Genomic DNA, 17,914 nt, shown 5'->3' on the forward strand with positions numbered 1-17,914 from the left:
GATGACGTCACAGTAGCGGAGCCGGGACCTCCAGTTGCTCTGGGCTCTGCTCGCAGAGGGTGCCAAATGAAGACCGCTCCGTTCGCGACAGCGTCGCCATGACCATTTGTCAGTTCTTCCTTCAAGGCCGCTGCCGCTTCGGAGACCGGTGCTGGAACGAACATCCCGGCGCCAGGGGTGCGGGCGGAGGACGGCAGCAGCAGCCCTCAGGTGACGTTTTCCTCAATCTTTCGCAGCTAGCCGAGCAGGGGAAGGCTTGACGTGGGGCCGGGCGGGCGAGGATCGGGCGTCCCTCCTGGGGCCAGCCGCTGGGCACAGCGCCGCGGCGTACCAGTCAGGTGACGCGGACGTGCCGGCGCCGTCCCCTCGCCCGCCCCGCCCACTGACGTTTTCACCCTTTGAGGAATTACGGCTGATTTTGTTAAGCGGACTGCAGCTTGATCGTGGTTAACAGTGAAAAACAACGAATTTTTAATTCGGAATTACGTATCAAAACTACCTAGTCTTTGTACGGCAGTGGTTCCAGAATTGGCGTAGGTCGACCTAGACGCTTTCTTGCTGTAACATTATACTACTTTTCTGGGTACTTGTTTTTCCCGTTGATGCCTTGAATGTAATCTTTTTCTAAACTTTTTTTCTAGGGAGAGGCTAATAAGTGGGGTCAGGGTCAGGGCTCTTTGGAGAAGTCATGAACTCGTTTGAAAACCTACTAAAAGCTACAGAGCCGTAAACCTCATATAAAACTGCACATGCTTATAAAATTGGAGGTAAAATCGGGAGAGTGAGCTGCTCAATTAAGAACTCTGGGCTCTGAGGGAAAGGTATGCAGGACTATGATGACCTGCCTTCTGGACCTAAGTCATTGTCGAAATTGGAATATTTCGCTAAATCAATTGTGGATGATGCAAAGGAACTGTCTTCGAGGAGAGGAGGGCTCCGAAGTGAATCTATAGTACAATGGAAGGTTTTAGAGGTCAGATGAATAGTTAGATTTTCTTAGAACTGAAACTTAGTCCTATCCAAGTCTATGCCCCGACCAGTAACACCAAAGAAGCTGAAGTTGAACGATTCTATGAAGACCTACAAGACCTTCTAGAACTAACACCCAAAAAAGATGTCCTTTTCATTATAGGGGACTGGAATGCAAAAGTAGGAAGTCAAGAAACACCTGGCGTAACAGGCAAGTTTGGCCTTGTAGTATAGAATGAAGCAGGGCAAAGGCTAATAGAATTGTGCCACAAGAACACACTGGTAATAGCAAACACCCTATTCCAACAACACAAGAGAAGACTCTACACGTGGACATCAGATGGTCAACACTGAAATCAGATTGATTATATTCTTTGCAGCCAAAGATGGAGAAGCTCTATACAGTCAGCAAAAACAAGACCAGGAGCAGACTGTGGCTCAGATCATGAACTGCTTATTGCCAAATTCAGACTTAAATTGAAGAAAGTAGGGAAAACCACTAGTCCATTCAGGTATGACCTAGATCAAATCCCTTATGAGTATACACTGGAAGTGACAAATAGATTTAAGAGACTAGACCTGATAGAGTGCCTGATGAACTATGGACAGAGGTTCGTGACATTGTACGGGAGACAGGGATCAAGAAAATCCCCATGGAAAAGAAATGCAAAAAAGCAAAATGGCTGTCTGAGGAGGCCTTACAGATAGCTGGGAAGAGAAGAGAAGCAAAAAGCAAAGGAGAAAAGGAAAGATATTCCCATCTGAATGCAGAGTTCCAAAGAATAGCAAGGAGAGATAAGAAAGCCTTCCTCAGTGATCAGTGCAAAGAAATAGAGGAAAACAACAGATTGGGAAAGACTAGAGATCTCTTCAAGAAAATTAGAGATACCAAAGGAACATTTCATGCAAAGATAGGCTCGATAAAGGAGAGAAATGGTATGGACCTAACAGAAGGAGAAGATATTAAGAAGAGGTGGCAAGAATACACAGAAGAACTGTACAAAAAAGATCTTCACGACCCAGATAATCACGATGGTGTGATCACTCACCTAGAGCCAGACATCCTGGAATGTGAAGTCAAGTGGGCCTTAGAAAGCATCACTACGAACAAAGCTAGTGGAGGTGATGGAATTCCAGTTGAGCTATTTCAAATCCTCAAAGGTGATACTGTGAAAGTGCTGCACTCCATACGCCAGCAAATTTGGAAAACTCAGCAGTGGCCACAGGACTCGAAAAGGTCCGTTTTCTTTCCAATCCCAAAGAAAGGCAATGCCAAAGAATGCTCAAACTACCACACAATTGCACTCATCTCACATGCTAGTAAAGTAATGCTCAAAATTCTCCAAGCCAGGCTTCAGCAATACCTGAACCGTGAACGTCCAGATGTTCAAGCTGGTTTTAGAAAAGGCAGAGGAACCAGAGATCAAATTGCCAATATCTGCTGGATCATCGAAAAAGCAAGAGAGTTCCAGAAAAACATCTATTTCTGCTTTATTGACTATGCCAAAGCCTTTGACTGTGTGGATCACAAGAAACTGTGGAAAATTCTTCAAGAGATGGGAATACCAGACCATCTGACCTGTCTCTTGAGAAACCTGTATGCAGGTCAGGAAGCAACAGTTAGCACTGGACATGGAAAAACAGACTGGTTCCAAATAGGAAAAGGAGTACGTCAAGGCTGTGTATTGTTACCCTGCTTATTTAACTTATATGCAGAGTCCATCATGAGAAACGGTGGGCTGGAAGAAACACAAGCTGGAATCAAGACTGCTGGGAGAAATATCAATAACCTCAGATATGCAGATGACACCACCCTTATGGCAGAAAGTGAAGAACTAAAGAGCCTCTTGATGAAGGTGAAAGAGGAGAGTGAAAAAGTTGGCTTAAAGCTCAACGTTTAGAAAACTAAGATCATGGCATCTGGTCCCATCACTTCATGGGAAATAGATGGGGAAACAGTGGAAACAGTGTCAGACTTTATTTTTGGGGGCTCCAGAATCACTGCTGATGGTGACTGCAGCCATGGAATTAAAAGACGCTTACTCCTTGGAAGGAAGGTTATGGCCAACCTCGATAGCATATTTAAAAGCAGAGATATTACTTTGCCAACAAAAGTACGTCTAGTCAAGGCTATGGTTTTTCCAGTGGTCATGTATGGATGTGAGAGTTGGACGGTGAAGAAAGCTGAGCGCCGCAGAATTGATGCTTTTGAACTGTGGTGTTGGAGAAGACTCTTGAGAGTCCCTTGGACTGCAAGGAGATCCAATCAATCCGTCCTAAAGGAGATCAATCCTGGGTGTTCATTGGAAGGTCTGATGTTGAAGCTGAAACTCCAATACTTTGGCCACCTCATGCGAAGGGTTGACTCATTGGAAAACACCCTGATGCTGGGTAGGATTGGGGGCAGGAGGAGAAGGGGACGACAGAGGATGAGATGGTTGGATGGCATCACCGACCTGATGGACATGGGTTTGGGTGGACTCCGGGCATTGATGATGGACAGGGAGGCCTGGCGTGCTGCAGTTCATGGGGTCGCAAAGAGTCAGACACGACTGAGCGACTGAACTGAACTGAACTGAAACTTGGTCCTTAAAGGTACCGCAGGATGCTGACCACCTCTCCTCTTTCCTCCTGAATGGCTATTCATCTGACCTTTAAACCTTTTGTTACGTTGTGGTTTTACTTTTATACCTCTTGTAGAAGACAGTCTTTTTGAGTTACCCACAATTAGCCTAGTGAAATATTCCAAACCAAAAATTAGCGCTCGGGGTTGGACAAATGTGAGTATTTCCAGGAACAACAAAACGTAATATTTGACGTTCTGTGGAGTCTCTGAATACAGTACAGAATAAATGTTGAATGGATAGATTGATGGATTTTTAAAGTGTAAATAAAACTAGTTAAATAAATAGTGTATCTAATGCCCAGAAATAAATAAATGCTTGCAGAATCAGTAAGTATGAAGGCCAAAAGCTATATACAAATGATGGAATGAATTTCTTCAGTTGTGAAGAAAGTTCAGTTCAGTTCAGTCGCTAAGTCGTGTCCGACTCTTTGCGACCCCATGAATCGCAGCACACCAGGCCTCCCTGTCCATCACTAACTCCCAGAGTTTACCCAAACCCATGTCCATTGAGTCAGTGATGCCATCCAACCATCTCATCCTCTGTCGTCCTCTTCTCCTCCTGCCCGCAATCCTTCCCAGCATTAGGGTCTTTTCCAATGAGTCAACTCTTCACATGAGGTGGCCAAAGTATTGGAGTTTCAGCTTCAACATCAGTCCTTCCAATGAACACCCAGGACTGATCTCCTTTAGGATGGATTGATTGGATCTCCTTGCAGTCCAAGGGACTCTCAAGAGTCTTCTCCAACACCACAATTCAAAAGCATCAATTCTTCGGCTCTCAGCTTTCTTCACCGTCCAACTCTTACATCCATACATGACCACTGGAAAAACTATAGCCTAGTCGGACTTCTGTTGGCAAAGTAATGTCTCTGCTTTTAAATATGCTATCTAGGTTCGCCATAACCTTCCTTCCAAGGAGTAAGCGTCTTTTAATTTCATGGCTGCAATCACCATCAGCAGTGATTCTGGAGCCCCCAAAAATAAAGTCTGACACTGTTTCCACTGTTTCCCCATCTATTTCTCATGAAGTGATGGGACCAGATGCCATGATCTTAGTTTTCTGAACGTTGAACTTTAAGCCAACTTTTTCACTCTCCTCTTTCACTTTCATCAAGAGGCTCTTTAGTTCTTCTTCACTTTCTGCCATAAGGGTGGTGTCATCTGCATATCTGAGGTTATTGATATTTCTCCCAGCAGTCTTGATTCCAGCTTGTGCTTCTTCCAGGTCAGCGTTTCTCATAATGTACTCTGCATATAAGTTAAATAAGCAGGATGACAATGTACAGCCTTGACATACTCCTTTTCCTATTTGGAACCAGTCTGTTGTTCCATGTCCAGTGCTAACTGTTGCTTCCTGACCTGCATACAAGTTTCTCAAGAGACAGGTCAGATGGTCTGGTATTCCCATCTCTTGAAGAATTTTCCACAGTTTCTTGTGATCCACACAGTCAAAGGCTTTGGCATAGTCAATAAAGCAGAAATAGATGTTTTTCTGGAACTCTCTTGCTTTTTTGATGATCCAGCGGATGTTGGCAATTTGATCTCTGGTTCCTCTGCCTTTTCTAAAACCATCTTGAACATCTGGATGTTCACGGTTCAGGTATTGCTGAAGCCTGGCTTGGAGAATCTTGAGCATTACTTTACTAGCGTGTGAGATGAGTGCAATTGTGCGGTAGTTGGAGCACTCTTTGGCATTGCCTTTCTTTGGGATTGGAATGAAAACTGAACTTTTCCAGTCCTGTGGCCACTGCTGAGTTTTCCAAATTTGCTGGCATATCGAGTGCAGCACTTTCACAGCATCATCTTTGAGGATTTGAAATAGCTCAACTGGAATTCCGTTACCTCCACTAGCTTTGTTTGTAGTGATGCTTTCTAAGGCCCACTTGACTTCACATTCCAGAATGTCTGGCTCCAGGTAAGTGATCACAGCATCGTGATTATCTGGGTCGTGAAGATCTTTTTTGTACAGTTCTTCTGTGTATTCTTGCCACCTCTTCTTAATATCTTCTCCTTCTGTTAGGTCCACACCATTTCTGTCCTTTATCGAGCCTATCTTTGCATGAAATGTTCCTTTGGTATCTCTAATTTTCTTGAAGAGATCTCTAGAAAAAAAGATCATAAAAAAAAGATCAAACTCTAGAAAAATACAAGATTATTAACCCTTACTTGTGGGATCTGGTCTAGCAATGTGCCCCCTTTCCTCTTTGGTTTTGTTAAGTAGTTTTAAAATTGGGAGATTAATTTTTTAAAGGAGTTTATCTCCTATCACTCCAGTTTTATTATACACATTTAATAGCATATCTCCTAATTCAGTTAGAAAGACAGTGAATCATCTTGGCCCCAACTGAGAAGTGATGAATAAATGATATAGTTGAAGTGATAAGATTTTTTAAATTATAGAAACAGAAAGGAGAAAGTCCTGTTGGCTCATTTTGATAGTTATAAGAATACTAAAAATATTCTTTTAATAGAGGAAGTCAATGCACTTTATTCATATGTAAACTACCACTACAATTCTCATATGGAAAATAGGATAGGTGTTCTTTCTCAGAATACTGAGTCAAATAGATTTACGCATCTATCAAGGACTGAAGGTAGAATCTAATCTTTTCAATAAACTTCTTAATACATTGCTCTTTTTTCAGATTTTACTACTATATAGGGCCCAATTGGGGAGCAAAGAATGATACAGATACAGCTTTTTATCAGGAAGGAGCTTATGATATAGGTTACATTCCTTGGTCCACTCCATTATCAAACAATTGTTTATTTAATAAACTTACGTCAATTGAATTTAGTAATACATCATAATTTTTCCATGGATTTACAGTCCTCTCAGTCTTGTTAAATTACATCATTGTGTGATTTGTTGCAACTGCGTGTGTGTGTGTGTGTGTGTGCGCGGGGCACTCAGTCACGTCTGACTCTTTTGCAACCCCACGGACTGTAGTCCTCCAGGCTCCTCTGTCCATGGAATTTCCCAAGCAAGAATACTGGAGTAGGTTGCCATTTTCTTCTCCAGGCATCTTCCCAACCCAGGGATCAAACCTGCATCTCCTGCACTGCAGGCGGATTATTTACTACCAGGGAAGCCCCTTTGTTGATATTGCACTTAATTCTATAAATTGAAAATGAAAGTTTTGTAATTTAAAATGAGCGGGCATGTAGTGCCTGTCGAATCTTTACATGATATCTGCATATAATAAGACAAAATATAATGAAATTTTAGAGATTGAAAACATGAGTTGCTAGTAAAATTGTTTATTTTGTTGTTTATTTCAGGTAGTAACAGAAGAGGATGGAATACCACCAGTCAGAGATATTCCAGTGTTATCCAGCCATCCAGTTTCTCCAAGCCTACACCATGGGGGGGCAGCAGAGATCAAGAAAAGCCGTCTTTTGCTGCTTTTGATTCTGGCGAGTCTGCTAGCAAGAACAGGGGATTTGGCTTATCTCAGAACCCATTTGCTTCACCTGGCTCTGATGACCAGAAAGATGATAAGAAGCTTCTGTAAGTGAAAGCCTTCAGAAAAATTACCACCCATTTGCTTATTTTTTTCCAAAAGCACCCATAATATTTCCTTAAAAAAGAAGTAATCTTATTACTTTATTAAATTGTTATGAAATCAAAATAAGCAAAAGGAGAAAAAGCATCCATGAACAGAGGTGATCTCTGTTTTGCAGGTGTCATGCTAGACTATTTCAACTTAAAATGTGATTCTTCTATATCAGTGCAATGTCTTCTTGGGGATAATTACTCTTTTTCCACTTTTCTATTAATGATACTGTACTGTGAATATCTTTCTAAGGTAATCCTGCTTATGCTGAATTATGAGTTCTTTACAAAGTATGAGGTGATTTAAAGCAGTTTGTGATTTTGGAGGTCACTTACAGCATCTTGTATTTTTCTTTCTATAATAAAATTTTTACTTCAGTTACTTCATGCAAACTGATTTCATTCATTATTGTAGAGTACATTTCTTATCATTTATTGAGAACATTTGTAGTAGAATTTATGGCTGGTGCTGAAACAGTGCCTGGCTGTATGTACGTGTTCCCTCAGCTCCCAGCAACTAGGACAGAGCTTAAATATATTCATTAGTCTTTTATATCCCATAATTAAATTAGAACTAGTTGTAAACATTTTGAGCCATGTATCCTATACAATTGAGTAAGTAAAATAAAACAAATGAAACACTCCTTCCTATAATTGATGTTGCTGTAAAAATCCTAAATTTTAGTATTATTTTATTATCAGTTACCATTCTTATTTCATTAATTGTGCCATTCTGGGCAAGAGGGAAGTATTTAATTTAGAGCTGAATATATCCATGACTTTGCTAACAAATTAACCCTGGACATGAGTCTGTTCCTTTTTTGAAAAATGTGAGAATTAGACAAAATGATCTCCGACGTCTACCTACTTAAATATTTATGGTTCTTTATTACTTACTGGTTCTTTCTTTCCAAGTTAAATGATCATTGATGTTAATTATAATGAACAGAAATATTAAAGTTAATATTGTGTATTTTAAAATGTTAAAGTTAATATTGTATATTTTATATTTCACTTCTTTAAAATGTATATAGTACTATGGTGAGTTCTCAATAAATATATTGGTTAATGGTTCAGTGCACTGGAAAACCAAAATTATAAATGTCTTTGATATTATAATATTTATAACCATAAAGTGCAGCTCATATTTTTGTAAACTTCTGCTTTGAAGGACACTTCATAAAATATAGTGGAAAAATCTAAAATTATATATTTGCTGTATAACAATCACTGAAAATTATCAATGATAAATTTTACCAAGCAGAAGAAAAAGATCTTTTGCCATTTTTTTTTTTCAGGGAAGGAATTGTTAAAGATATGGAAGTTTGGGAATCATCAGGGCAGTGGATGTTTTCTGTTTATTCACCGGTGAAAAAGAAACCGAATATTTCAGGTAACTAGAAATTATGTGTTTTTAAAATGTGTTTTACCACTATTATTTTCTAAAACCAAGACCAGGTCAAAAAAAGAAATTAACCAAAAATTTATCTACAGTTAGGGGAGTTTGGACATTGTTTAAAATACCTGAATATTCTACCAGGACTTTGTAATTCAGAGATTGAAGTTGGAAGATATAGTTCAAGATATATCGATTCCTTGAGAAACCAGTAAAATGAGAAGTCACTGCATTTCTAATTCTGTAAGAGGCTCTACTTCCTTGGTTCCCTGTAGATACTACTTCGGAACCTTTAGCTGCCTGCAGAGAATAGAAGAGTCATATTATACCTGCCATTAGGCTTTGATTCTGTTCTCTTTCTTTCCTCTTTTTTCCTAAGGACAGTTATTTTTAATAAAGCATGTTGACACCTCTTCTGGAGGTAATGTTTGAAGTTAGGGAGCCGAAGAATACTCCTTCCTTTCCCACTTTCTTTTGTCCATAGCTCATTTGGGGCTGAAAGCTAGACCACCACAGTTTTCTAAGCCTGCTCTGGGTGGTCCTAGGCCCCATGAAGTTGAATAGGAAGTGGTTGGAAAACGAGGGCCCTTTCAGTCTCTCAGAACTCTGGAATTTCTGTCTCTGCTCTACCTGTTCATTCTCTGTGAGCATTTGTGTCACACCACTCCTTAGTCATTTATTTTCTTCATTCAACAAATACTTATTGAATTTCTTTTGTGCCAGGCCTCATTCTAGGTGGTAGGGATATAGCAGTGAGTAAGATAGCTAAGATCCACCCCTCATGAAGTTTATGTTCTTGAGGGATGGAGGCAATAAGCAATACAAATAAATAATTTTAAATAATGATTTTTCTATAAAGATAGTAAGTGTTAAGCCTTTTTTAAAAAGTTCAGAATTGGACATGATGCCTAATGTCCTAAAGCAGTGGTTCTCAATGTAAAATATAGATCCCTCAGCAGCATTGTTAGATAAAATATAGGACATCCAGTTAAATTTAAATTTCAAATAAGTAATGATATTTTTAGTATATGGATATCCCCTGTACTATTTGTGACATACTTATACTTTTTTGTTTTTTGGCTTTGGCCTTACCATATGGCTTGTGGGGTGTTAACATTCCCTGACCAGGATTTGAACCCAGGCCCATGGCAGTGAAAGTGTGAAGTCTTAACCCTTGGACTGCTAGGATGTACTTACCTTTTGAAGTATTTGTTTGTCAGAAATTCCAAATTTAATTGGGCATCCATCCTTTTTTTTTTTTTTTTTTTTGCTAAATCTGGCAACCCTACTCCTGAGATCCTCTTTAGGGGCTATACAAATTTAGAAATATTTTCATAATAATACTAAGACAGTAATTGCAATTTTCACTGTGTTGACATTTGTACTGTTGGTGTAAAGCTGTTGATGAGGTACAGGCAACAAACTACTAGTAGATTATAGTAGTCAATAAAAAAAATTTTTTTAATGACATTTTCACTTAAGAATGTCCCTGATGAAGAGGTAAAAGTTATTAATTTTATAAGGGTACACCTTTTAAGTATTCTGTCTGCAAATGAGAAGCACGCATAAAGTAACATTAACAAATACGAATTTTTTTCTATTGTAAGATGACATGTGCTAACATTTGGAGATTTTGGATAACTCAGTGAACCAATATTTTCCAGTTGACCAGTATGTGAAGTTACAAAATTGTACATGGTTGAAAAATTCATTCTAAGTGAAGTGATGTGAAAGGTGCTCAGTTGTGTCCGACTCTTTGCGACCCCATGGACTATACAGTCCATGGAATTATCCAGGCCAGAATACTGGAGTGGGTAAACTAGTTAATAGTTTGGTTCATTAATAGGATATCATTAATATGATTTGAGTCCACATTATAACTAACCTTTAAGAAACTATTGCCTGTCAAGTTTTGGTATTGTACCAAAGAAGAATATCCACAATTATCGAAAAAACCACTAAAGTCATCCTTTCCCAGCTACATATCTGTGTGAAAAGAGTTTTTCTTTATATACTTGAACCAGGCAATGTATTGAAACAGATTGAAGCAGATTGAATAGCAGAAGCAGATATTATAATACAGCAGTCTTCCGTTAAGCCATGCATTAAAGAGATTTGCAAACATAAAACAATGCCACTTATATCACTAAATTTTTATTTTTTGTTTTGGAAAATAGTTTACATTTTTAAGTTTTCTTTTCAAATATGGTGAATATTGATTTATGTAACCTATGTAAGCAAAAGGTCTGGCTGGAATCCTTAATTGTTAAGAATGTAAAAGGGTTCTGAAGTCCGAAAGTAGGAGAATCACTGTCTGTAGGCATCCTTTATAATGAATTAATTTTTCCTTTGCCACTAGAATGATACTGTATTTATACTTACCATTGAAAGAATTGAGAAAATAGTCACCCAGATCGTTTTCTGTCTTTGTGGTTCACCATGAGTGACTGATGGAAGAAAGAGAAAGTAACGAGAGGGACAGTGTTTCTTTACATAGAGTGGTTATCTCTTTCTAGGAAGCAGTGTTGAAATGAGTCCTGAATAAAGAGATGTCTCTTCTGGGAAGATTTGGGGGCAAATGTTCCTGGCAATATAATAGGTAGTGCAGAGCCCCTTGTGCAAACAGTATTGGCATACTTGTAGATTAGTGAGGCCTGAATTGCTGGAGGAGAGTAAACAAGAGAAAAAGTAATATAACATTAAGCCAGAGAGAGGCAGCCAGGCCAGATCATGTTGGGCCTAATTGCGCTAGGAAGCCACAGAGAGTTTGGAGCAGGAGGAGGGATGTGATCTGATTAGAAAAAGCTCACTTAGACTGTTACGTGAAAAGAAATGGTTTGCTGGGAACAGGGGTTGGGGGCACAAGATAGAGGAAGGGAAATGAGTTAGGAGACAGCTGCTGTTGACTGAGAGTTACTTGCAGTGGAGACAGAATGGGTCAAATCCATGTTCTGTTTTGGAGCTAGAACTGGCAGGAGGCTTATTAATTAGATATGGGCAACAAGAGAAGTACAAGGTGATTCTTGGTTTTGTGGCCTGAATAGTTTGTAAAGATGGTAAAGATAAGTTGTTACAGAGTTTCAAGGGTCCTGATTTGAATGTTTAGGTTTTTTTTATTTCAAGGTAGGAAGGAGTCTTTGGAGTTAGTGGTATCTGGTTACCAGTAATTGTAGAAAAATATCCTGAACATTTTTCTTTCTTTTTTTTTTTCCTCAAAGAGTTTTCCTATTATGAAAGTTACATCTGTTGCCATAGAAAATTTGAAAAATACAGAAATATGTAAATAAAATAAATATCAACTGATCTCAGAGATAATTTTTTATCTACTTATTTTTGCCTGTGTTGGGTCTTTATTACTGCACAGGGGCTTTCTCTAGTTGCAGTGAGTGGGGGTTATTCTCTAGTTGTGGTGCATGGGCTTCTCACTGCAGTGGCTTCTCTTGTTGAAGAGCACGTGTCCTGGAACATGCAGGCTTCAGTAGTTGTGGCATGGAGGCTCAGTAGTTGCAGCTTGAGGGCTCTACATCTCGGACTCAGTTGTTGTGGCACATCGGTTTAGTTGCCCTGTGGCATGTGGGATCTTCCCTGACCACCAAGGAAGTCCTAAGTTGTAATTTTAAATTGAACTTTTCAATTTCATTTGTATACTGGCTATTGGAGTTGTTTTGTGAATTGCTTGTTCATTATCTTTGCCCATGTTAGCTTATTTTTCTTGCTGATTTGTAAGAGCTAATTATACATTCTCATTAACTCTTCTCCTGTCATATATGTTGCAGTTATGGTTTTCCCAGTTTACTGTTTGCCTTTTAATTTTGCTTATTACAGTTTTTGACATACAGAATTTTTTTTATAAGTTCAAATGTATATATAATCAACTCTTTCTATTCTGTATTATTCCTTCCATTCTATTTATCTTTAGAAAATTTTACCCCTTCAAATATTAATAACGAACTATATTTTATTCTAATTTCATACTTTATTAAATAGAGTCTAGGTTTTGAATTCTTTCCTTATGGTTATGAAATTTTTCTAATGATCAAGATTAGTGTATTTTCCTATCTAGCACCTCTCATTTTACTATACTATCAAAAGTATTGGTATTTAAAGATTCCAATTGATTCCTCACTTCAGGTTTTACAGACATTTCACCAGAGGAGTTGAGACTTGAATACCATAACTTCTTAACCAGCAATAACTTACAGAGTTATGTAAGTTTGTTTCCTATTCATCTAACTAACAGATTAGCTGTTAATTATTGTCTTCTGTATAGTGGCTCATTTGTGTGTTGGCAAAGTGGATGAGGTCTATATTTTTTTTCAGAAGACTATTTTTATATTCTAAATTATTTTCTTTACAGTTGGTTGGTGATCTAAAGTGATGAGAATATACTTTGACTATAGTAACTACCAGTGCTTTTATTTTTATTACCAAATATCCAGCAATCAGTCCCAGAAATCATACCCTTTCATCATTTGACAAACATTTATGGTGCATCTCTTACATGCAGACACCATGATGAATGCTAGAAAAACAAATAAGATGCAGTGTTGTGTGCAGATTAGCCTTCTCATGTATCAAGTATCAAAAAATTGAAAAACTGGGTGAGAATAAGTTTAGTGCGTAAAGGAAATGACATAAACTCTGTTTTTTTCTGTTGTCTACTGTCAATACCATATATTTCAACCAGTACACATGTTTGTCTCCCATCCAAATATAACTATTAATAACTCGGTGCTGCCAGGTACTTGTGATCTTAACTAGGTGATACAAGGAGCTGGAGAATAGGGAAAGGGAAAGAGGTCTACAGCAGGAGTGTCTTTGGCAAGTAGGGGTAGGTCAATGCAAATTTTACAAGTTATGGGCCATAAAAATGTTTTATAAATTTGTTGTGACTTTGGAAATAAAGACATGAAGTTGTTGAAGAGATTACCTTGAATACTCAATACTGACACATTATTTTTCTGTCCTCTTTCTTCAGCTAAATTCTGTCCAGCAGTTAATAAATCAGTGGAGGAACAGGGTGAATGAACTGAAAAGTCTAAATACATCAACTGCAATAGCTTTGGTGAGTATTGGAGAATTTTCTACAGGGAAGTATCTTATCGCCTTTTTGCAGAATTTCACTTTGGATTTGTGAAACAATGCTAAAATTCTCTGTCAAGAATTATGATACACACATTCTCAAGAAAGAACCATAATATATTGTCATTTAGAGTCAAGGTTCTGGAATTCCTTTCCTCTGTTCCTTAGTCAGAAAAGCACAGATAATTATTCTGTTCTAAAACTATTCTTAGGATTAGATTCTTAATTTTGGTAGTACTAGTTTTGAAAACTGGGAAATATTATAAAAATTCAAGTATTCCAGGTTATCAGCATTTAAAAAGAAATTGCTTTTAAAAGTGATATGAATACACATTTTTAAATTTATTTATTTATTGACTGCATTGGGTCTTAGTTTTGGCACGTGGTATCTCCGTTTCAGCACGTAGGCTCTCTGGTTGGGGCATGTGGGCTTAGTTGTCCCGTGGTGTGTGGGATCGTAGTTCCCCAACCAAGGATTGAACCTGCATCCTCTGCATTGGAAGGCAGATTCTTAACCACTGGACCACCAGGGAAGTCACATTTAGACTAATACACACTTTGGTGACTGAAGGACACTTACCATATGTTCCTGTCTTATACAGAAATGATATTAGGAGATATATATCCACTTGTCCCCAAAGATAGATGATATTACTGCAGCATATTCTTTATCTCTGTCGATAAAGTTTATTTCCCCCCATAAAAACGTTCTTAAGAGCATTTTTAAAATAAGATATTTACGTTTAGAATTTAATATTTCCAGTTTCCTAGGTGATTTTTCTTTGTACTTTCTGAAAAAGGCTATGAAGGTAGTAGCTGCCTGAACTTAGAGAATGACTGAAAGTCCCAATACCCTACTCCTTAAATATCTGCTTCTAAATGACTAGACTCTTGTGTAAGCTAGTTTCTTCTGCCTTTCAGTTGTCATGCCATTTGAATTCAGTAGGACTTCTTGGAAGTATTTTTTCTCTAGATGAGAGGTGGGCCACCATCACCAATGCTAATGTGGAAGGGGTAACTGAGTTCAGAGAACTATGGAGCTTCCTTCAAGGTTGAAAGTTCTGTGTTCTTTGACAGCTTCCAAGGGGCCCTTCTGTAGGTGAGAATCTTAGATAGCCCACCTACAACTGGCTTACCATGCATCAATTCTTTATGTCCAATTATTCTTTTAATCCATTATGTGGATATAATATAATTTGTTTATCCACATTCCTTATGTGATAATTTGTTTATCACACAAGCTGAGAGAGAGAAGCTAGCCCCCCCTCAAAAAAAACAAAAACTGTAAACTGTATGATTCTATTTATATGAAACTCTAGAAAAGATAAACCTCATTTCTAGTAATAAAAAGTGGATGAGTGGTTCCCTGGGACCAGAGGTTGGGAGAGGGTTGCCTGGAAATGGACACTCGAGAACTTTTATGGGTGATGGAAATAGTCTAAATCTTGATTGTAGTGATGGTTATAAATTTATGAAAACTCATTGAAAAATAAATTTTTCAATGGATGCATTTTATTTTATGTAAACTATACCTCAATAAAGTTGAGTTTTAAAAAATGCTGGGGACTTCCCTGGTGGTCCATTGGCCAAGATTGCATTCCCAGTGCAGGCGGCTGGGGTTCTATACCTGGTTGAGGAGCTAGAGCCCGCATACCGTAACTAAAGGATCCTGAGTGCCACAACTGAGACCCAGTGCAGCCAAATAAATAACTATTTTTTAAAAACAATGCCAATAGGGTTTTCAAATGAGAGAAATAATATGTGCTTGTGTTAATGAGGAAGGACTTATTAGAGGTCAGGATTAAGTGAAAAGTTCATTGAAAAGGAGGTTAAGATTTCAGTAAGCAGAGATGAAAGATATTTCGACAGCCGAAAATAGCAAGAACATAAAATATTTTAAGGGAATAGGGAATGTTTAATAGAGTTTACTAGTAAGCTTTTAATAATGTAATTATGAATTAACTTCAAGTCAAACGTTTGAATAAGTCAACTAGGGTAGCCTCTAAAGGTCCCTTACCTAATATCTAGGTTTCTTGATTAATGCAGATCAACCTGTAGACACTGAAATCTAGAATTAAAAAGTATTTTTTCTGATTTTAATATGTGTTCATTGAAAAAATTTAGAAAATGTTTTAAAAGCATAAATAAAATGAAAAACACTTACAATTCATCAGCCAGACAATCACTCTGAACTCCTTGAGAAGGGCCCATGTTTTTCTATGCATATGCACTTGTGGGCATTTTTCTATGTTAAACAAAATGAAGACATTTTAAAGTGCACATTTGAAAAATTAAATTTGGATAAAAGTGTACAGAAAAAGTACTTGAGAATTATTCACTTGCTTACCTCTTTTTTAACAGCTCTCCGATTTACAGGATGGAGTGAATCAAGCAGCACCTTCATTTGGGGTTGGCAATAGGCAAACAGTAACATTTGGGTCACCAGGTAAGTGACAAAGTCATGCAAGACCTGACTGATTTAGAAAAATGGGATTTTATGGGTTTCAAATACAAAGCCTGGATGTGTCTCTAGTGCCATTTTAAGTCACCCTTGCAACTTCTACCACCTTCCATAATAGAGCTTCAAAGAATTTGCCTCATCTAGCATTTGTGAAATGGTGTTCAGAATGGGCATGTTCTTTGAAAGACCCTATGGATCAGGTTTTAGATGTATATTTTATGAATGGTTTTTCTAGAGTTTCATAGGACTACATAGCTACGGTAGCAGCACCTATGAGGACTTTCTTGTTTCTGTACATAACAGCGTAGTTTTGTCTTCAAGTGACAGCTCCAACGAGAAGAGAGGACAAGCTGAAGTGAAGGTTCACTCCCTAATCCTTGAGATTTCTCAAGAACTACCTTCTTAAGTGAAGGTAAATTAGAGTGCAAATGATCTCAGTGTAGCAGAAAGACAGGCCAACAGGGTTTAGTGAGTTTGTCCTGACTTCTCATTTTCACTTTCTTCCTTCCAATAAGTTTCTCATCATCTAAACATGGCAGAAATAAGAAAAAAAAAAAAGGTGGGGGCAAAGTAGTAATATAGCTACATTTTTTGACTAATAGTTTCTTTTTTCTTTTTCTGGTTTTTGTAGGTTTTCCAGTGAATAACAGCAGCAGCAACAGTGCTCAGAATTTTAGTTTTAAACCAAGCTCTGGATTTGCTACAGCCCTTTCTGGAAGCCCTCTTGTGTTTGGGAATACTCCAGCATTTGGAGCTATACCTGCTGCCAGCTCTGCCATCACTGCTGCTACTCCGACTTTTGGCCTTAGGAAACCTGAAATCACATCTGCTGCTTCATTTTCATTTAAAACCCCTGCAGCTTCTGGTTTTGGATCATCTGGATTTTCAGGATTTTCACCTTCTATGGCAGCAAGCCCTGCTGGATCTCCAGTGGCCCCAGCCTTTGGAAGTGGCAGTTCCGCGGCTGGTTTTGGTAGTCCAGGCTCACAGCCTCACACTGCTTTCTCTAAGTCATCCAGTGACACTTTTGGAAACAGCAGCGTACCTACTTCTCTCTCATTCTCACTTGGCAGCACCACAACAGATAATGCATTATTCACACCCAAGGATCAACTAACAGCAGAAGAACTGGAACAATTTCAATCCAAGAAATTTACTCTTGGAAAAATTCCATTAAAGCCACCACCTGTGGAACTTCTAAATATTTAAAAGGGCAATTTTAAATACAGAAAAGAACAGCTTTTAAAATTGTTTTGTGTGGTTCATATGAAAGAGGAGGTATATATATATATATATATATATATATACGTGTATATATATATATATATACACACACACACACATGTATATGCATATATATTTATAAGAAGTATAAATTTTTAATAATAGCATTCAGTTCAGTTCAGTCGCTCACTCGTGTCTGACTCTTTGCAACGCCATGAATTGCAGCACGCCAGGCCTCCCTGTCCTCCACCAACTCCCGGAGTTTACCCAAACCCATGTCCATTGAGTCGGTGATGCCATCCAACTATCTTATCCTCTGTCGTCCCCTTCTCCTCCTGCCCTCAATCCTTCCCAGCATCAGGGTCTTTTCCAATGAGTCAACTCTTCACATGAGGTGGCCAAAGTTGGAGTTTCAGCTTCAACATCAGTCCTTCCAATGAACACCCAGGACTGATCTCCTTTAGGATGGACTGGTTGGATCTTCTTGCAGTCCAAGGGACTCTCAAGAGTCTTCTCCAACACCACAGTTCAAAAGCATCAATTCTTTGGCGCTCAGCTTTCTTCACCGTCCAACTCTCACATCCATACATGACCACTGGA

The 17,914-nt window shown here is 38.4% G+C and overlaps 1 protein-coding gene across 3 annotated transcripts; it reads left to right on the forward strand.

The window, feature by feature from the left end:
• Positions 1-3: 3 nt before the first annotated feature.
• NUP42 (nucleoporin 42) lies at positions 4-17,338 on the forward strand. Of its 3 annotated transcripts, XM_081536441.1 has the most exons (8): positions 401-533; positions 642-1,481; positions 6,878-7,106; positions 8,450-8,544; positions 12,679-12,755; positions 13,526-13,612; positions 15,991-16,075; positions 16,722-17,338. In XM_081536441.1, the coding sequence occupies exons 4-8, from the start codon at positions 8,469-8,471 to the stop codon at positions 17,297-17,299; spliced, it is 903 nt and encodes a 300-aa protein (XP_081392567.1). In that variant the 5' UTR covers positions 401-533; positions 642-1,481; positions 6,878-7,106; positions 8,450-8,468; the 3' UTR covers positions 17,300-17,338. The 3 variants fall into 3 exon arrangements, with proteins under 3 accessions (XP_081392566.1, XP_081392565.1, XP_081392567.1); XM_081536440.1 differs by having other exon boundaries at positions 4-1,481; XM_081536439.1 differs by lacking the exons at positions 401-533; positions 642-1,481 and adding an exon at positions 4-210.
• Positions 17,339-17,914: the final 576 nt, after the last annotated feature.

The sequence above is a fragment of the Giraffa tippelskirchi genome, chromosome 10 (genome assembly GCF_054371585.1).
Source record: "Giraffa tippelskirchi isolate mGirTip1 chromosome 10, T2T-mGirTip1v1.2.pri, whole genome shotgun sequence".
NCBI classification, from domain to species: domain Eukaryota; kingdom Metazoa; phylum Chordata; class Mammalia; order Artiodactyla; family Giraffidae; genus Giraffa; species Giraffa tippelskirchi.